General features: G+C 44.5%; 1 protein-coding gene across 2 annotated transcripts in view; it reads left to right on the forward strand.

Annotated features, from left to right (window-relative positions):
* Window positions 1–17,566, forward strand: part of ACOT9 (acyl-CoA thioesterase 9) — a 597,782-nt gene that overhangs the window by 326,255 nt on the left and 253,961 nt on the right. For both annotated transcript variants that reach the window (XM_078657838.1, XM_078657840.1), the window contains one exon: window positions 4,366–4,456. In XM_078657838.1, coding sequence (XP_078513964.1) covers window positions 4,366–4,456 — 91 coding nt within the window. The remainder of the gene's footprint in view (window positions 1–4,365; window positions 4,457–17,566) is intronic.

Raw genomic sequence — 17,566 nt, forward strand, 5'->3', positions numbered from 1 at the left:
AACAGTTGTTTGGGTGAGTGAATATCTTTATGGGTGTGGTGATGAGCAAATATATTTCTCAATGGTACAGGTCCAACAAACTAGAAAAATAAAAGGCAGTGTATGTGTCAGTTGTTGTATATAAATAAGTATACATAAGACACAATGATTGTGTGAGTGACTGTATGGATAACTGTATACTTGTAATAATGATTTTATAATTCACTAAGTATGACTTACTATCTAAATGAATAGAAGAAGTGGTGTTTGTATAAGTGTTTTGCTAAGTAAACATGTAAGCATGATCCATTGTTTGCATAAGTGAGTAGGATGACTTCATATGTGAATAGGATGCGTGCTGTTGTTTAATGTCGATATAGATGTATAAGTATTTTTGATAGTGTTCTATTGTTCATTGACAGCATGTATGAGTGAATCCATAGGTAAGTGATTAGATGTGTGTATACATCTATGAATCACTGAGTGGATTTTTAAATACTTGTATTGCTGTGACAATGGATTTAAATATGCTACTCTGTATTTTACAAAGAGTGATGAAAAATTGTAATAGTGTATGAAAAGGTGTATGTGATTGTCACGTGGATGATGTCATCAGTGATGTCATTTGAGATGTCATCAGTGATGTCACTGACCATGTCATGAATGATCTAATATGTGACATCATCAGCAGTGGATTGCGGGTGCGCGAAATATAGTTAGTACAACTAACTATATAGGAGCAATTTCAATGGTTTTGTATGAGTAAAATGTCCAGCTAACTATAACACCACTAAAACTTATAGTTTTTTGAGTGAATTTCAAAGGTTTTTTAAAAGCTAATTCCTAACTATATAACTCCTGAAACCTATGTTTTTTCAGTGAATTTCAAAGGTTTTTTAAATGCTAATTCCTAACTATATAAGGCCTGAAACCTATGGTTTTTTCAGTGAATTTGCAAGGTTTTTTAAATGCTAATTCCTAACTATATAAGGCCTGAAACCTATGGTTTTTTCAGTGAATTTGCAAGGTTTTTTAAATGCTAATTCCTAACTATATAAGGCCTGAAACCTATGTTTTTTTCAGTGAATTTGCAAGGTTTTTTTAAATGCTAATTCCTAACTATATAAGGCCTGAAACCTATGTTTTTTTCAGTGAATTTCAAAGGTTTTTTAAATGCTAATTCCTAACTATATAAGGCCTGAAACCTATGGTTTTTTCAGTGAATTCGCAAGGCTTACTTATGACAAAAGTATGGCACACCTGAAGTCATCTTGATTGGAATAAAGTGGTAACACTTAATACATTTATTTGAAAAGGAACAAAATGAGGGGTTTCATTTTGCCATAGAAATTATATATATATATATATATATATATATATATATATATATATATTCACTGAAAAAAACATAGGTTACACACCAGTTATAGTTAGGAATTAGCATTTAAAAAACCTTTGAAATTCACTGAAAAAACTATAGGTTTCACACCAGTTATAGTCAGCTGGAAATTTTACTCGCATAAAACCATTGAAATTCCCACGTTATAGTTAGTTGGACTCACTATAACTTGCGCGTGCAATGCGCTGCTGATGACGTCACATATTACATCACTCATGACATGGTCAGTGACATCACTCATGATATCACTGATGACACCATCCTTGTGACAGAGTGACAGACCTCCTTTCACTGAAATGTAACCCTTGCAACACATATTCAAAAATAAAAACTAACATTTTCAAAAAAATGGAGATAGCCATACCAGTTACAACAACCAATTCAATTATTCCACCATCTATATACTCATGCACTCATTCACCAACAGTTCTATATAGTCACTCATACATATACTCACTCTTCATATGAAGTGATACACCTATACATCCTCTTACACACCGACAGTCATCCTAAAGATACTCTCGCACATACTCACACATGCAAATAAACTATTGAACATCCATTTATTTGCATATACAGCTATACACACACTACCACTTTACTTCTAAGGAAACTTACACATACTTACTCTCTTAAACAATCACTTATAGAAACACATACTAATTTAAACAGGAACTCTTACAATTCCTCGCTCTCACATATACTCACTTATATACATCAATCTTCACATATACTAGATTAAAACATATGTAGTTACTGATAAACACACTAGTGAGACAGTCATTCACTCACTAACACACACATATACACACTCATCCTCCCATACAGTCCTGCACATATGCTGTCTTCAAAACACATACAACGGAGAGTCAGTCATTCATGCATCTATGTGCTAAGTAATACCCCCACCAAACCATACAAACACTCATACTGATACTAAGAAAAACATCTAATAACCCATATACATACACATGTAGCAACTCACCAACCCATGCAGGCACTTATACACAAAGTGAAACACTAATACATATATTTGAATATTTAAACATTACTCTCTAATATATGTATTCACTAAGATACACTTAATAAACCAGTTAACCAATCAATTTGTTTTTCAAAAACATCCATGTAAACACTTATTTAAACATTTATTCTTCCATCAACTTTTACATATACATATATAACACATATTTAGTTTTTTAAAAAGACACACATTCACTGGATGGTGTCATCAGTGATGTCATGACTGATGTCACTGACCATGTCATGAGTGATGTAATATGTGACGTCATCAGCAGTGCATTGCAAGCGCAAGTTATAGTGAGTCCAACTAACTATAACGTTGGAATTTCAATGGTTTTATGCGAGTAAAATTTCCAGCTGACTATAACTGGTGTGAAACCTATAGTTTTTTCAGTGAATATATATATATATATATTTATATATTTTTCAGCAAAAAATTGTTTCAATCAATATATTATTTTTTTTTCCACATATTTTGTTACATTTTTTTCAAAGCTATCAGCTATAATACCTGTGTCCTGTTCTGCAACTCCTCCTGTTATCAACTATTCATTTTCCATAGAGTCCTGTTCTGGACAAAAGAAATGAAACTGTGCATCATCACACACTTTTTCTACCTCTGCCACAATACCATGCAAAAGTGCTCTATTCATTTCTCCTAAACATAAAGCATGAGTTTTCCCATAATAAAGCATCCTAACTAAAGTTTGCATTGTTCAGAGCTGTACAGGTTACATCCTGAAATGATGAAAGGTGTTTTGGCACACTTTCTTTGATAAACAAGATAGTGGGTGTTCCTCCAAATTTATATGCTTTTTAACCTTGGAAGGATCCAATCCTAGTAAAGTACTTTTTTTATGGTTTAAACTTCACCTAGGAAAGATATGTAGAAATATTCTTAGTATATCAATGGATTGCTGTTAAATACTACACACACTGCCACAGTTCCATTTGTATAGGTGCACTGACTATGCCTTCCCTGTACCTCTTCTGCAATAACTTGTTCTACATTTCTAGATACCATTGCCTCTTTCGCTATAGGAGTGCCATTTTTCATTTCACAACATCATCCTCTTTCATCAATAGCGTGAACTATATGTTATCCTGGAGATAGCTTTCTTCATTAAAGGAAGGCTCTATAGTTGAAGTATGTATCCATTCTCCACTAAAGACTGTACAAAAGTTTACTTCTATTCACAAAATGTTTCTTCTTGTTTTGTCTCCTCATGTAAAACACCCTTTTGTCAAGTCTTCATTCTATTTACAATCAAAATGAAAATCTTCCTCTTCAAAGTAAAGGTCTTATTAACTACTCCCTCGCCTTGTTCTGTTCCAGTGCTGCTGCTCCCCTTCTTCTATATTTCTTCATATTTCTCAGTAGATTTACAACCACTCTACTAAGAAACATTGCTGAGGCATTTTGAATTATTTATTATTAAACGGTACAGAAAGATGGTACAGAAAGCTGTTCAAAAGTATAATCGGAATCCTGAGAAGGCCATTGTACTACACAACTAAATGTTGATGTAAATTTTAAATTCAGGCTGATTCAGCAAAAAATACTGCAGTGAATATATATAGGTTTTCTTTATAGGTCAAAAAGCAAAGGCTCACCAAAGATGACGGTTGTTAAAAATGTTGTTCAACATAAGCTACATTGTTTGATGAATCATTTGTATGCCCTTTATTAAAATATATTTTTGCGGATTTGTGAGTGTGAACTACAGTTCAATGGTAAGCTAATCATTTTTGTTGTCATTTTAATATTAATTTTAATGTCATACGTCATGATATGAAACTAACTTCTCAGGGTGTTGATGATTGATACTAGGATAATTTACTGACATTCTATAGCAACTTTGAACTTTTTGTAATAGCTTTTAGTGACAACTTATTTATAATGTCATTCAGATAACATTAAGGATTTTAATAGTCATACTAATTAAACGACTTCATTCGTACAGAACTGTAAGTTTTCGGAGTCGTGTTTTGCCACCCAATTCGGTGTGGATGGAAGAAGCAAAACTGAAGGGCTTGCAGATATGCCATCCTCAGGTATTATTTAGTTTTCCTAAAATAATTTAGGTTAATAAAGTATTATAATGTGTTTCAAATGCTTTGCATTAGTGATCTTTGAGATTTGTGATGCTAATTGTTGGATTGTGTGTGTGCGCTTGTCATCACATTCCAATGCTCAGGGAAGTGATGGAATGTGCTAAGACTACGCCCCGGAACAATATGAAAAATGCTATGATCAGAAATATGCTGTGAAAGAAGTGACATTGTCTGTTGGTGATTTGGTCAAAGTAAAAAGACAAAGAAGGAAGAACTGGAGTTATTACTTCTGAAATAAACTTAAGTAAAGGAACCTGCAGTACGTAGCATCCTAACACCAAGTTCTTGTAGATTCAAAAATGTATAAAAATTAGTATGATGCACATGTCATGTGCAAAATCTTTGGAGCTTTAGGAAACATACTTACATTTAGTATGTATAGTGCAGTACTAAAAACATTGACACGATAAATGCTTTGAGTAACAATGGCTGACTTTGCTCTTACAAAGAAGTGAAGTAATTGTGTTGACTGTGAGGGGAAATGCTTGGAGGTTTTATCTCATTATTTATTTGTTTGCATTAGTCAATACATGATACAGAAACTGACTCTTGGTAGTATCTAATCAATGGCTATTCAATAGAATCGCTTGTGAGAGTTGAAATTAGCTTCTTATCTTATATTGTTGACTTTGACTATTTCCCAGTACCTTATCAGTTGGTTTGTCCTCAAGTCACACTGGGATGCATGGGCATGAAGATTGGTTTTGAAATTTGAATCATCTAAGGGGCACTTCGTCCCACTCCAAGAGAAGTGGACATAACACTAAAGCAATTAAAATGTTGCAGTGATTTTGTTTTATTATAGATACCTTTTTTCCTTAGCTTAATGAATTAAAAAATTCTAGACTTGGATAACATACTTATCCAACAAATTGCAGCACAACATATAGCATTGCTTTACAAATAACCTTGCTTGTTAAACCTGTGTCCCTTGTAAGATGGCCATGCTCTGGATAGCGGGTATACACTTAAATTATCTAGGCCAAAGTATAGTTAAATAAAAGCATCAGCATCTAGCTATCATACAAGTGTCAGTCTTATTGCGCTGCTTTCAACCATCTAAATAAATGGATCATCTCTGACTCAGTCTGTCTAGAGGCCTAATGATGTGCCTACTGTGAATTCCATCTTTCTGTTGATTCAGTCAATCCCATGTACCCTGCCAAAGTTACAGACCACTTCTTTGTGAACCAGACCTTTTTCAAAAATAGCTTTGTAGTGCTACTCGCTACTCGTTATCAGAATGTTCGTGAATTGTAACTTAACCCATTGCACATCCTCCTTTTTAATCCTTTCAGGAGCATTACCAAGTTCAGGGCGCCCCAGTTTCAAAAGCATAGACTTAACATAGAATAGCCATGGAATACTGCTGGCTTTATCCAAAGTGACACAGTCCCTCATAATTAAGTGATTCAGCGATAAATCTGGGTTGAGCCAGGTTTTAAGCCAACATATCAATGGAGCTATTCTCAACAGGTCAGACACATAACCCAACCCCACTTCCTGATGGATAACAAAGGTAGGGGTTGATTGAGGTACAGACAGAAGAAAACGTAAAAATCTGTTTTCTGTATTCTGAACCCCAGCCAGCTGTTTATATCCCCAAATGGCTGACCCGTAAATTGCAATAGCCAAACATTTGGATGTATACATGCTAAGCATGGCTTCCAGAGGCCTTGCTCCCAAACGCTGCACGAACCCTAATAAGCTTGACATTGATCTTACAACTGCATGCTTTTTAGCCTTTTCTTGAGGGACCCAGGAGCATCTATTGTCAAATAGGACCCCCAGGTGTGTAAAAGAGGCCACCCTGTACACCTCTATTCTGTTACAAAAGAACGTATATATTTTTCTGTTTTTTTGGCCCATTGACATGACATGTTATTAATGTTTACTGTCAAGTCCAGAGACTTCATATAGGCCCCAAACGCATCAAAAAGCCTCTGAAGACCCAGGGCAGCACGGGCTAATAGGACAGCATTGTCCGCGTATAGGAGAACTGAAATAGTCCTTTCTCCTACACGCGAAATGTCCAAACTGGCCTGGTCTAAAGTTTTGTCTAGGGTATTAATATATACAGTAAAAAGTAGTAGGGGAAATATGCATCCCTGGCGGACACCTCTGCCCGATTTAAAGTGCCTGGTGCATTTACCATCCTGGGTTACCCTGACGCTGAGTGATCCCTATGCAAATCTGCCAAAAAATGAACCAAAGGAGGATCAAGACCCCTATCAAGTAAAATGGTCCACAGCTTTGATCTGTTCACCAGATCCATAAAAGCCATTTGTAAAGAACCTTTTTTTTACTATGGTGTATTTACTCATTAATTAGTATAAGTTAAGGCACTGGTCCATAGTGCTTCTGCCCTGTCGAAAATCTCATTTGTGTTCACCCAGGCCGTTATTTCAAGCAAGCTGGGCTGAAGACGGCTGTAATGCCAGAAACCAGTCCTCGGAAGCTTGTTTCCGGTCCAGGGAAGGCATGGCTTGGCAGTTCGGGCTGGACTGTTCCCATGAGGCACATGGTCAGACTGATTTGCATATAGCCATTTCTGAACTGGGGTGGCAGAGTGGGCTAAAGAACGGTGATGGATCAAACCCAGATCTTTTGACTGGGTGTGAGTGTTTGATTGGTTCAGATGCTCCGTCCATCACCACCCCCTTTTGTACCGTAATCCCATTGGTACCTCTTCATTACCCGTGCCCCAGGTACCAGAGTACCACGTACAGGGGTAGCTGAAGTTGTGCCAATTGTGCTACACGGTTTTGGGAACGAGACCTAGCACTGGGACCCTGGTTAGCAGGGATCCAGTGCACTTACACTTTAAAATCACATCGGGCATCCGGCAAAAAGTATGGGCTAACTATGCAAAAAGAGGCACTTTCCTACAATATGGATATGCACCAAGATTCAGATATTCTGGGCATTCTAAATAGGGTCACCAACGTCCTGCCCCTCTGTATCTCAGGGTGGTGCAGTTAGGGGTGTGGGAAATTTTGTGTGCCACCAAAATACAATAATCTACTGTTGGACGTTGGCCATGTAGTGGTGAGGAAGGATATTGCCAGATTCTTAGGTGTCTCGATGTCCCCTAAGTAAAACCCTGGTGTTCTGATATACATTTGTGGATGGCATCTGATAGAGGGGTCTCTATTGGGAGACTGTGCCCCAAGAAATTTAAAAAGGTTTGGGACCTATGGAAACAATATTATGGGTTTTACTGAAGTGTGCAAGATGTGTCACAACGCATACATTTGTTAGATGTTTATACAGCACTTGTTCCACTAACTATTCAACTACACCATTTTAAATGGAACTTGCTAACTTTTTATTTGATTATGTTATTAATTGCAGTGATACACTGTATATTTGGAGGTGAAATGGATGACCTGGGGCAGACAAATTTATTTTTTTTTGTTCTTTGAAAAAAAGAAAACCCATTCATAAAGGCTTAGCTGTGTTTACTAAAGCAAAGTCATTTTATAACGAGTTCAAAAAAGCAGCAAACTCACTGAGATCTCTTCCAAACCAGAAGGCATTGTGACATTGTATCCTATAATTGTATACTATAAATCACTATCCCCAACATTACTGCTGTTGGCAACAATATAGCCAACGTCTTCCTGGAGAAAGACAAAGGAGATCTTAAAGATTCCCCTGAACATAATCTGTATATCACAATGCACATTATTTACAAATTATGAAATTATAACTGGCTGAATGACCACTTATCTGGAAATTATTTCTTACAAATTACTTGGTAAAAAGCAGTTCATAAAATTGGTGTAAATACTTAAAAATGTACCTATAAAATTCTCCTAGTATAATTGAAAGTATTTAACTTTTTTGTCACACTTAATTAGCTATATTGTGTGCCTCACCTGTTTCAACTGTTATCACTCACTTCTCCCTTCCCTTGCATTCTCCCAACCTGGCCCTTTAAATTGTGTACCCTGGAGGAGCTACGCATTGAGCAAGAAGGCCGCTTAGGACCTCAGCTCCGCGTTACCTGCCCTCCGGCTCTATAATCCTGCACATTATCCTGGCGTCGGAGCCCACCGCCTGACGTGCGGCAGAGCTCCCGATGGTGATTCTGGCCCCGCTACGACATCGGGGTCCAGAGATACACCACCCGACAGTTGCAGCCTAGAAGGTGGCCGAGACCGGGGGCTAGCGTGTGCCCGTTGGCTGTGGTGGAGGGGATAAACAGCGGGGCCGTGAGCCGAAAGTTGCCGGTACGGCCCGCCGGAGACAGACAACGGTGTGTCGATCCATTGAGAGCGGGGGCGGCGCTGTGAACTGGCGGAGGTGCCTTGTTGGTGGTCCCCACCTCCTCGGGTGCGTCCTCCGGACTGCGCTTGAGCTATCCTGTGCTGCGGAAGCCTGAGGCAGCTGTGGTGAGACTACGGCTTAGGTAGTGGGGGGGCATCGGGGCATTGGGGGTGTGTGTTCCCGGCTTAACCCACTTGTGGGCATTTGGACTGGCCATGTGGATCTGGCATATGGTGGTGCCGCAGCGTGCTTATCAAGGCTGCCGACCCCGGGATGCTCTGGGGGTTCCCCCAGGGACGGGAGCGGAGGTGGCGGTTCTACCCTTGGAGGTGTCTAGGCCTGGGGTTAACGTTGCTGCATTAGCGGTCCTGCGGCGTGAGTGCCTGAGGAGGAACGGCCATGGCTGAGAGACTGCGCAAGAGACTTGAGGAGCGCTGCCACGCCGTTGACCGGCGGTTCATCCTGCTGTGGGCCTGTGTGGTGATTGTCCCGCTCTGCGGATGAAGCGGGCACTGTGAGCCGTCCATACTGTACTCTGGGGGCTTAACGGCAGTGCGGAGTGGTTCTCCTGCGGCGTGCCTCCTGGACTGTCCTTCCATCGTGTTGCCGCCACCGCTGAGGCCGACTTGTGGAGACGCCCCTCCCCCGCCTGTGTCGTGACCTCCCGTGTGGGGTCTAACTGGGCCTCTGACCTATTGGCCTTTTGGTGACGCCTGGGTGTGCTGTGTGGCTCCCAGGTTGCCCGGCCCGTTACGGGAAGTGAGTTGGCCGGCTTGATTCTGACCTACACCCTCGGCACTGCCTCTCCGGGACCACGCGTTGTCTTATCTCCTGGGGAGCTTTGCATCTTCGGCCCGACCCGATCTATGGCATCAGGTATTGGAGGGGTGGACATTGTAAACGAGTGTGGTTGGCTCAGGCTGGGTCCCCACGCATCTGCGCGGAGCCGGGGAGTGGACGCGCCTGTCTAGCAGAGTTTCAGATGGCGACCAAACCGGATACCAACAAGCATCTGCCCAGGTCCTCCAGAGGGACGAAACAGATTCAATCCAATAAACTGGATCACTACACCTTGCCTAAAGGCTCGTCTATAGACCTGAAACGGGTCCAGTCGGCGGGTGGTGAATCTTCTGGACCGCCGGCGGAGCTGACGCTACTGGACCTGATGGCAGCCATAGAAGGTGTCCAGTCGTCGCTGGGACAGAAAATGGAGTCTTTGGACAATAAACTGGACACGGTCACGATCGAGGTCAACCTCATTCGGGCGGATCTTACGAAAGCGAGCGAAAAGGTAAAATCGTTAGACATAAAGACGTCCAGCTTGATCGACGATGTGGCGCTGCTCCAGCAGGAAGTGTGTGACCTCAAGGCCTCCCGGGCCCTGACTGGCAAGAAGTTGGATGATTTCGAGGGGAGAGCCCGACGCAATAATATCCACATCCTTGGGGTCCCGAAGAGAGCTGAGAGCCTGGCCCCAGACCTGTTCGTTGAGGATATCATCCTGAACTACCTCAAGCCCAAGGGACTGGGTAACTTCTTTACTGAGCGGCCACACAGGGTGCCAGGGGGTCGGCCCAGGTCTGGGGCGCCACCTCGCCTGATGATCGCGAGGGTCTTGAACTTCAGGGACAGAGATGTTATACTACAGGTGGCCCGCTCGGGGGGCCCCCTCCGGTAAAATAATGCCACTCTCTCCTTCTTACCTGACTTCACGCAACTTGTTCAGAAACAACGTCAAAGTTGCCTAGTAGTGAAGAAGAAACGTAGGGACAAAGGCTTGAAGTATGCAAAGATGTTCCCGGCACGCTTAAGAGTGGAGGCCGAGGGGAGGGCCTGGTTCTTCGACATCCGGAGGTGGTATTGGACTGGATTGACAACCGTTCCCCGGCCGCGCCAGAGGGGCACGATCGTGAGGGAGAAGGCAAACAGCACGAAGGAAGGAGGCAGATGGAACTGTGGGACTATTGTGGACCGTCATGTAGTGGGGCTTGACCCATGGATGTTTATTATGCTGTTTAGCATAGGAACAATGTGAGGTGTGTGGGCTACTCCGAGTTTGGGTGTTAATGTTTGCTGGGGAGCCAGGGGGGTGCGGGACACCGATTCTCCTCCTCGTTACTACCTTTAGTTAGTTCGTAGAGTTAGTGTGTGGGGCGACAGGCTCACTGCCATTTGGGGATGGGCGAAGGCTGCGAGCAGGGGTGCAGGGAGGGGGGTGGGGCTCAGGGTTGGCGGGGCTCCGGGTGTTCAGGGTCACGCTGTTAGTGGGTTTGTTTGGTTTTTGTTTTATGTTTGCAACATCAGGAAACAGTGCAGGAAATGTGATTCTTCTATACCAGTCTAATGCCGAATAGTGGGAGGGGATCGGGGATCAAAGTGCTTAGCTGGAATGTGAAATGGTTGGGCGATAAAATCAAGAGGGGGGATGGTTAGTACGTTCATCAGGCGTCACTCCCCAGACGTGGTGCTATTGCAGGAGACACATCTTATCGGGAATAGGTGCATGGCCCTACATAGGGAGGGCTACAAGTTGGTAGCACATGCGGGGTTCACGTCTGGGTCGAGGGGGGGTCGGCATTTTACTTAAAAATTATTTTCCCCTGATCATTCAAGCAACGTGGTACGATCGGCGGGACAGATATGTTAGCATTTAGGGCCAATGGAAGGGGAAGACTGCTACTTTTGTTTCCATCTATGTCCCATCAGGTCAACAGACCAATACATTTCGGGACCTGGGCGTTATTTTTCTAACTCTGCCTCTGGGCACCCTGGTCATGGGACGAGATTTTAATGCGGTGGTTGACGGAGAAACGGATCGGCACCCGGCTGGACTACTGCAACCGGCGCAGAGGTGGCTCCCTGACTACTTGGATACAACGGGGTTAGTGGATAGTTGGCGGGCGCTGAATCAGAGTGGCGTGCAGTATACGCATGTGTCATCCGCACACCACAGTATGTTTAGGATAAACTTCATCTTAGTTCCGGCCGCCCAGGCATGTGCTGTCCAGGAGGTGCGGCATCTGAGGAGGGACATTTCTGACCACTCCTTGGTCTGGTTACAGCTAGAATTCGACCGGGTCACCGCAGGCAGGATCACTCCCATCAACCCTTGGCTCTAAGGGACCCCACCATCAAGAGAGATATAGTCAAAGCCATGGACAGGTACTTCCAGGACAACCAGGGCACAGTGGATTCGGCGCAAAACCTTGTGGGAGGCGTTCAAAAGCCCCCTCGCGGCCATCGTACGCAAACACAACCTCAGCATAATCTCCTACGCCGACGACACCCAGCTGATCCTCTCCCTGACCAACGACCCCGCCGCCGCCAGAGCCAACCTGCACGAAGGGATGAAGGAGGTAGCCGAGTGGATGACGACCAGCCGCCTGAAACTGAACTCGGACAAGACGGAGGTCCTCATCCTGGGCTCTTCACCCTCCGCCTGGGACGACTCCTGGTGGCCTCCCGCCCTGGGCACCGCACCCAAACCGACAGACCATGCACGCAGCCTGGGCTTCATCCTGGACTCCTCCCTCTCCATGACCAGGCAAGTCAACAACGTCTCCTCGGCGTGCTTCAACACCCTACGCATGCTACGGAAGATCTTCTGGTGGATCCCCACCGAGACCAGGAGGACCGTCACCCAGGCCCTCGTCACCAGCCGACTGGACTACGGCAACGCCCTCTACGCCGGTACCACCGCCAAGCTCCAGAAGAGACTCCAGCGGATCCAGAACGCCTCAGCCAGACTCATCCTCGACATCCCACGAACCAGTCACATCTCCGGACATCTCAGAGACCTTCACTGGCTCCCCGTCAGCAAAAGAATCACCTTCCGACTCCTCACCCACGCACACAAAGCCCTACACGACCAAGGCCCGAGCTACCTCAACAGCCGAGTCAACTTCTACGCTCCCAAACGCCACCTTCGATCAGCCAACCACGCCCTCGCCGCCGTCCCCCGCATCCGAAGAGCGACTACAGGAGGAAGGTCCTTCTCCTACCTGGCTGCCAAGACCTGGAACTCCCTCCCGACCGACCTGCGCCTGACCCAAGACCACCTCTCCTTCAGGAGGAAGCTGAAGACCTGGCTGTTCGAGCAGTAGCGGCACCCCCCCCCCCCCCCCAGCGCCTTGAGACCCTACGGGTATGTAGCGCGCTTTACAAGTGTCATTGATTGATTGATTGATTCAAAACGGTTGTCCTGGGCGAGGTCCTATCCTTGATCATAAAGAAAAAGAGGGAGCGACAGGCCGAGTTGGAGAAAGTGGAGGAGGCAGTGATGAAGTTGGAAAGGGAAGTATCCCAGACAGCAACCCCAGAAGGTCTCTACCATCTTAAATTAAAGCAGGATGAGTTTGGTAGCTTGGCTAAAGAGGGGGCTAGGGCGCAGTGCGGCGAGACCCTGATTAGGGTATATGAACATGGAGATAAAGCAGGAAAGCTGATTGCTTGGTTGAAAAGGAGAGAGCGGGCATCGCGGTTAGTGCCTGAATTGCAGGGGGAGGACTCTGAAGTGATCACTGACCCACAGGCCATTGCCGACAGGTTTACAGACAACTTTACTACGGTGTATAGTTCGGAAGGAGTGAATTCAGAGAGACATCCAAATGCCCCGGCTCTCCGATGACGACGGTATATATTTGGACTCCCCGCTTACTAACGACGAGGTAGCGCAGGCCATTAGGGGGGTAAATTCTGGCAAGGCCTCAGGGCTGGATGGCATTCCTGTAGAACTCTACAAACTGAATTCTAATAAAATCGCTCCATTCTTCCGCTCTATGTTCACTGAGAGCAAGGATGGGGGGAACTTCCGTATGATCAGCGTATTGCCAACATTGTGGTTATTCACAAGGAGGGTAAGCCCAAGGTAAGCTGTTCATCGTATAGGCCCATCTCGCTTTTAAACGTGGAGCCTAAGGTCCTGGCGAAGTTGCTGGCGACGAGGTTAGCCAAGGTCATCACCACCTTGGTACACCCGGACCAGTCGGGCTTTATGCGACGCCGAAATACTGCCCTCAACCTGCGCCGCCTTCACAGGTTCTTGTGCCGGGCCCCAACGATTCAGGAACCAGCACTGCTGGTGTCATTGGATGCTACCATGGCATTCGACAGAGTTGAATGGCCCTACCTTTTTACGGTGCTGGAGAAGCTAGGCTTCGGACCGAAATTTATTGACTTGGTGTGCCTTTTGTACTCTGCCCCACTGGCCCGGGTAGTGGTAAATAACCGCAAGTCCCCCGATTTCCCCCTGAGCAGAGGGACTAGACAGGGATCCCCCTATCCCCACTCCTTTTCGCTTTGGCCCTGGAGCCATTGGCGGCATGGGTCCGGCAGGACCGTTCCATACATGGGATGCGATGGACTCTTGAGTGGGAGGATAAAATCTCACTCTATGCGGATGACATCCTGCTTTATCTCACTAACCCAAGATGGTCCTTGAGCAGTTTTTTGGACGTACTAGCTATTTTTAGGAAGTACTCAGGCTTCGCTATCAATTGTTTCAAGTCGGTTCTTTTCGTCCTCAAAGGAGACCCATCAGTCGTCCCCAATGCTTGCCCTATACAAATTGCCCAATCGGGCTTTAGGTACCTCGGTATCTATATCACCCTGGACCCCAGGGCCCGCTTCACTAATAACCTGTTCCCCTCTCTGGCACGATTTAGGGGAGATGTGGTGCGCTGGAAGGCGCTCCCACTCTCCCTTTTGGGTAGAGCGGTACTCTTTAAAATGTTGGCCTTGTTCCGGTTCTTATATGCTCTACAGAATGCCATGGACCCAGTTCCTGCATCATTTTTTAAGGCTCTGGGACGGTAAACCCCGCATAGCGTATTCTAAGCTTACCCTTCTCTGGTACGATGGGGGGCATAGGACTGCCAGATCTCAAGAAATATTATTGGGCCTCTCAATTAGCGGCAGTGAACCACGGGATATATGGGGCCCCTAATGTCCCCGGCTACGCTATGGATCGTTGGCAGATACCAAGGGGAGACTATACCAAAGCACTGTATGCTGGGCCCGCAGATTCCACCTCACAGGACCCACGGCACATGCCGTCCAGGTGTTTCATGCGGCCAACTGGCACCTTAAGTGGGAAGGAAGGCTTACACTCGCCACCCCACTATGGAGCTCGGAAAAGTTGGAAAGTGTGTGGAAGTCGAAAGGCTTTGACAGATGGGATCTAATTGGTATCACATGCATAAAGGATATTTGGGGGGACGGTACGATTCTGTCGTTTGACTCCCTAAAGCTGCAATATCACCTGAGTGATGGTGAATATTTCCGGTGTCTTCAGGTACTGCATGCACTGCTTACGCATATCCCCAGGGACACGACACTCCCTGACGCCTCTCCACTAGAAGACAGAGTGTTAGATGGCCATCTTCCCGAGAAAAATGTTTCTTTATTATATAAAAAGCTCATATACAATATGGAAGACCCACTAGAATTCCTTAGAAGGCAGTAGCAGGTGGATGGGTTGGAACTGGATGAAGAGGACTGGCAAGAAGCGGTGTCATCCCCGCCGGGTTGTGGCAATTCCGATGAGGCTTAGATTGGTGCAGCTAAAGATCTTGCACAGGTCGTATGTCACAGGGCCCCGATTGGTCCACATGTGCCTCTCAGGGAGAGGGGAATGCAGGAGGGGATGCGGGGAACTCGGGCCATTTACACATATTCTGTGGCATTGTACGAGGGTGCAGGGGTTTTGGGGGAGGGTCCACAGCACGTTGCAGGTGGTCCTGGGCATGGAATTGCTGCTGGAAGTCCGAAGGTGTATTCTGAATATCTGGGAGCAAACCAACCTTAACGCATTCAAAAAGCAATGTGTATAGTTGGCGCTCATGATAGCGAAGCGCAATGTGGCCCAGTTGTGGGGAGCTAGTCAGCCGCCTCGGGTGGAGAAATGGAGGGAGGACTTGGATTAGTGTATCTTTAGGGAAAGATAAGTATATTCCGCCAGGGGTTGTCCGGGGAAGTGGGGCAAGATCTGGGAGGCCTGAAATAAAAATAGGTGGGACATTTGTACTCCCCCCAACGGGTCCCGAAGAGGCCGAGGAGCGCACGTCCCCTTGATCCGCCAACTGAGATAGCTGCAGTATATTTTGTAGGTATGGAATGTCATCAGTTGATCTGTATTATTTTGTACTGTGTCACCTGATGTTTTCTTTGTGGATTTTATTTAATAAAAAGAAATTTAAAAAAAATTGTGTACCCTTCTCCCCCTTACTCAATTTTATTAAGTTTAGTTCATTTCCTTGAGACTACTTTTTAATTGTCACGTTTTGCTACAATTGTCATGGACGGATATGACAGTGTTTTTTGATTTTATAACGCTATGTAAAATCAAAACAAATTATTGCACCAAATCATGGAAAAGGGTTACCGAAGCATGAAGCGTATAAGAAAAAAAAGACATGTATTTCCCTTGGATGATGACAGCTCCTCCATCTTCAAGTAACCTTGACTCAAGAGTCCTACAAAAAACTTCAGACTAGTTTGTGAGCTTTCTCTCTTACGAAAACCCATTGAGAAGTAGGTCTCATCACAGCTCCTTGCACACATCTCTGACAATAATGTTGTGAAATGCATTCATTCTGGGTTTTGCTCCAGAAGTGGAACAAAAAATGGAACCCCAAGGATTCTGGGTGAGGGAGATGCCCAATAACGTCCTGCTTAATGTTTGGTGGCTTTTGAAACATTTTGGCTATTAAAACAGTATCTCCTTCAGGAAGGGAGTTCAAGTTACTGACAAAGCTTTACTTAGTGAAAAAGCAGCCACAATTGCAGCATTCCCGAAGGCTCAATTTTCTCACCTTTTAAACTTTTTAACATAGGAATTATTGGCGCAATTAGTCAAGATAAGGACATAATCTTACTTCACCATGGTGAGAGAACACTCTTTGCCTCACAGACTCTAAACCTTCTAACATAAACCTAGAAAATGTACTTGAAAAGGTAACAGAATGAAATAGCTCATCCTTCCTTAAAACTGAACTTAACCAAAGCTGAATTGCTACACTTTTTCTCCAGTGATTCCCTCCCTCCAGTTGAAAAATGGCTCATCACATGCTGTAGTCTTCATAGTTTCTCCATTTTCTGAGGAAACTCAAACCCTGCTTCCCTCCTTCTGACTACAGAAGAGCAGCGCAAGCATTGATACTCTCAGAATTCGAAGGAAGAAGTGCACAGTTTGCATGCCTTCCCAAATCTACAACTGCTTTTCTCAAATCTGTCCTTCATGTTACATCACAACTTCTCATTGGTGCTGCGAAGTCCAACCGTATTACTGTTATCCCCAAAAACATATCACTGCATTCAGGCAATAATTTTCTTTAAAATGGCTTGCAAAAACCAAGCTCTCCACTCCAATTTACCATCTCACTTAAAGCACAAAGTGCACATAACAAAATCAGAAGGAATAATGATGATCAAAGCCTGTCTGATACTAAAAGTACCAATGAAAACATGTAAAAAGAAAGAAGCCGAATAAACTAAGGTTTTTGGGTTTACAAACCAGCAGATTTGCATAATTGGTCCGTCTGCAACTGCAAAATATCATTTTGGGTTGCATGAAACGCAAACTGCTATTCAGTAACACCTTACTGATTTGCAATTTAGGTTTGCGACCAAATACCAATTCGATCTTTGGAAGGGGCATTTTCATACGGAATTGTGGTTGCAAAACATTAATAGTTTACAGACTACAAACGTGTAGTGGTTACCCATTCGCAAATGGAAAGGTTATGATGGACCAACTCTTCCTGTTGGATCATTTTTCGG

The sequence above is a fragment of the Lissotriton helveticus genome, chromosome 8, assembly GCF_964261635.1.
Source record: "Lissotriton helveticus chromosome 8, aLisHel1.1, whole genome shotgun sequence".
Taxonomy (NCBI): Eukaryota; Metazoa; Chordata; class Amphibia; order Caudata; family Salamandridae; genus Lissotriton; species Lissotriton helveticus.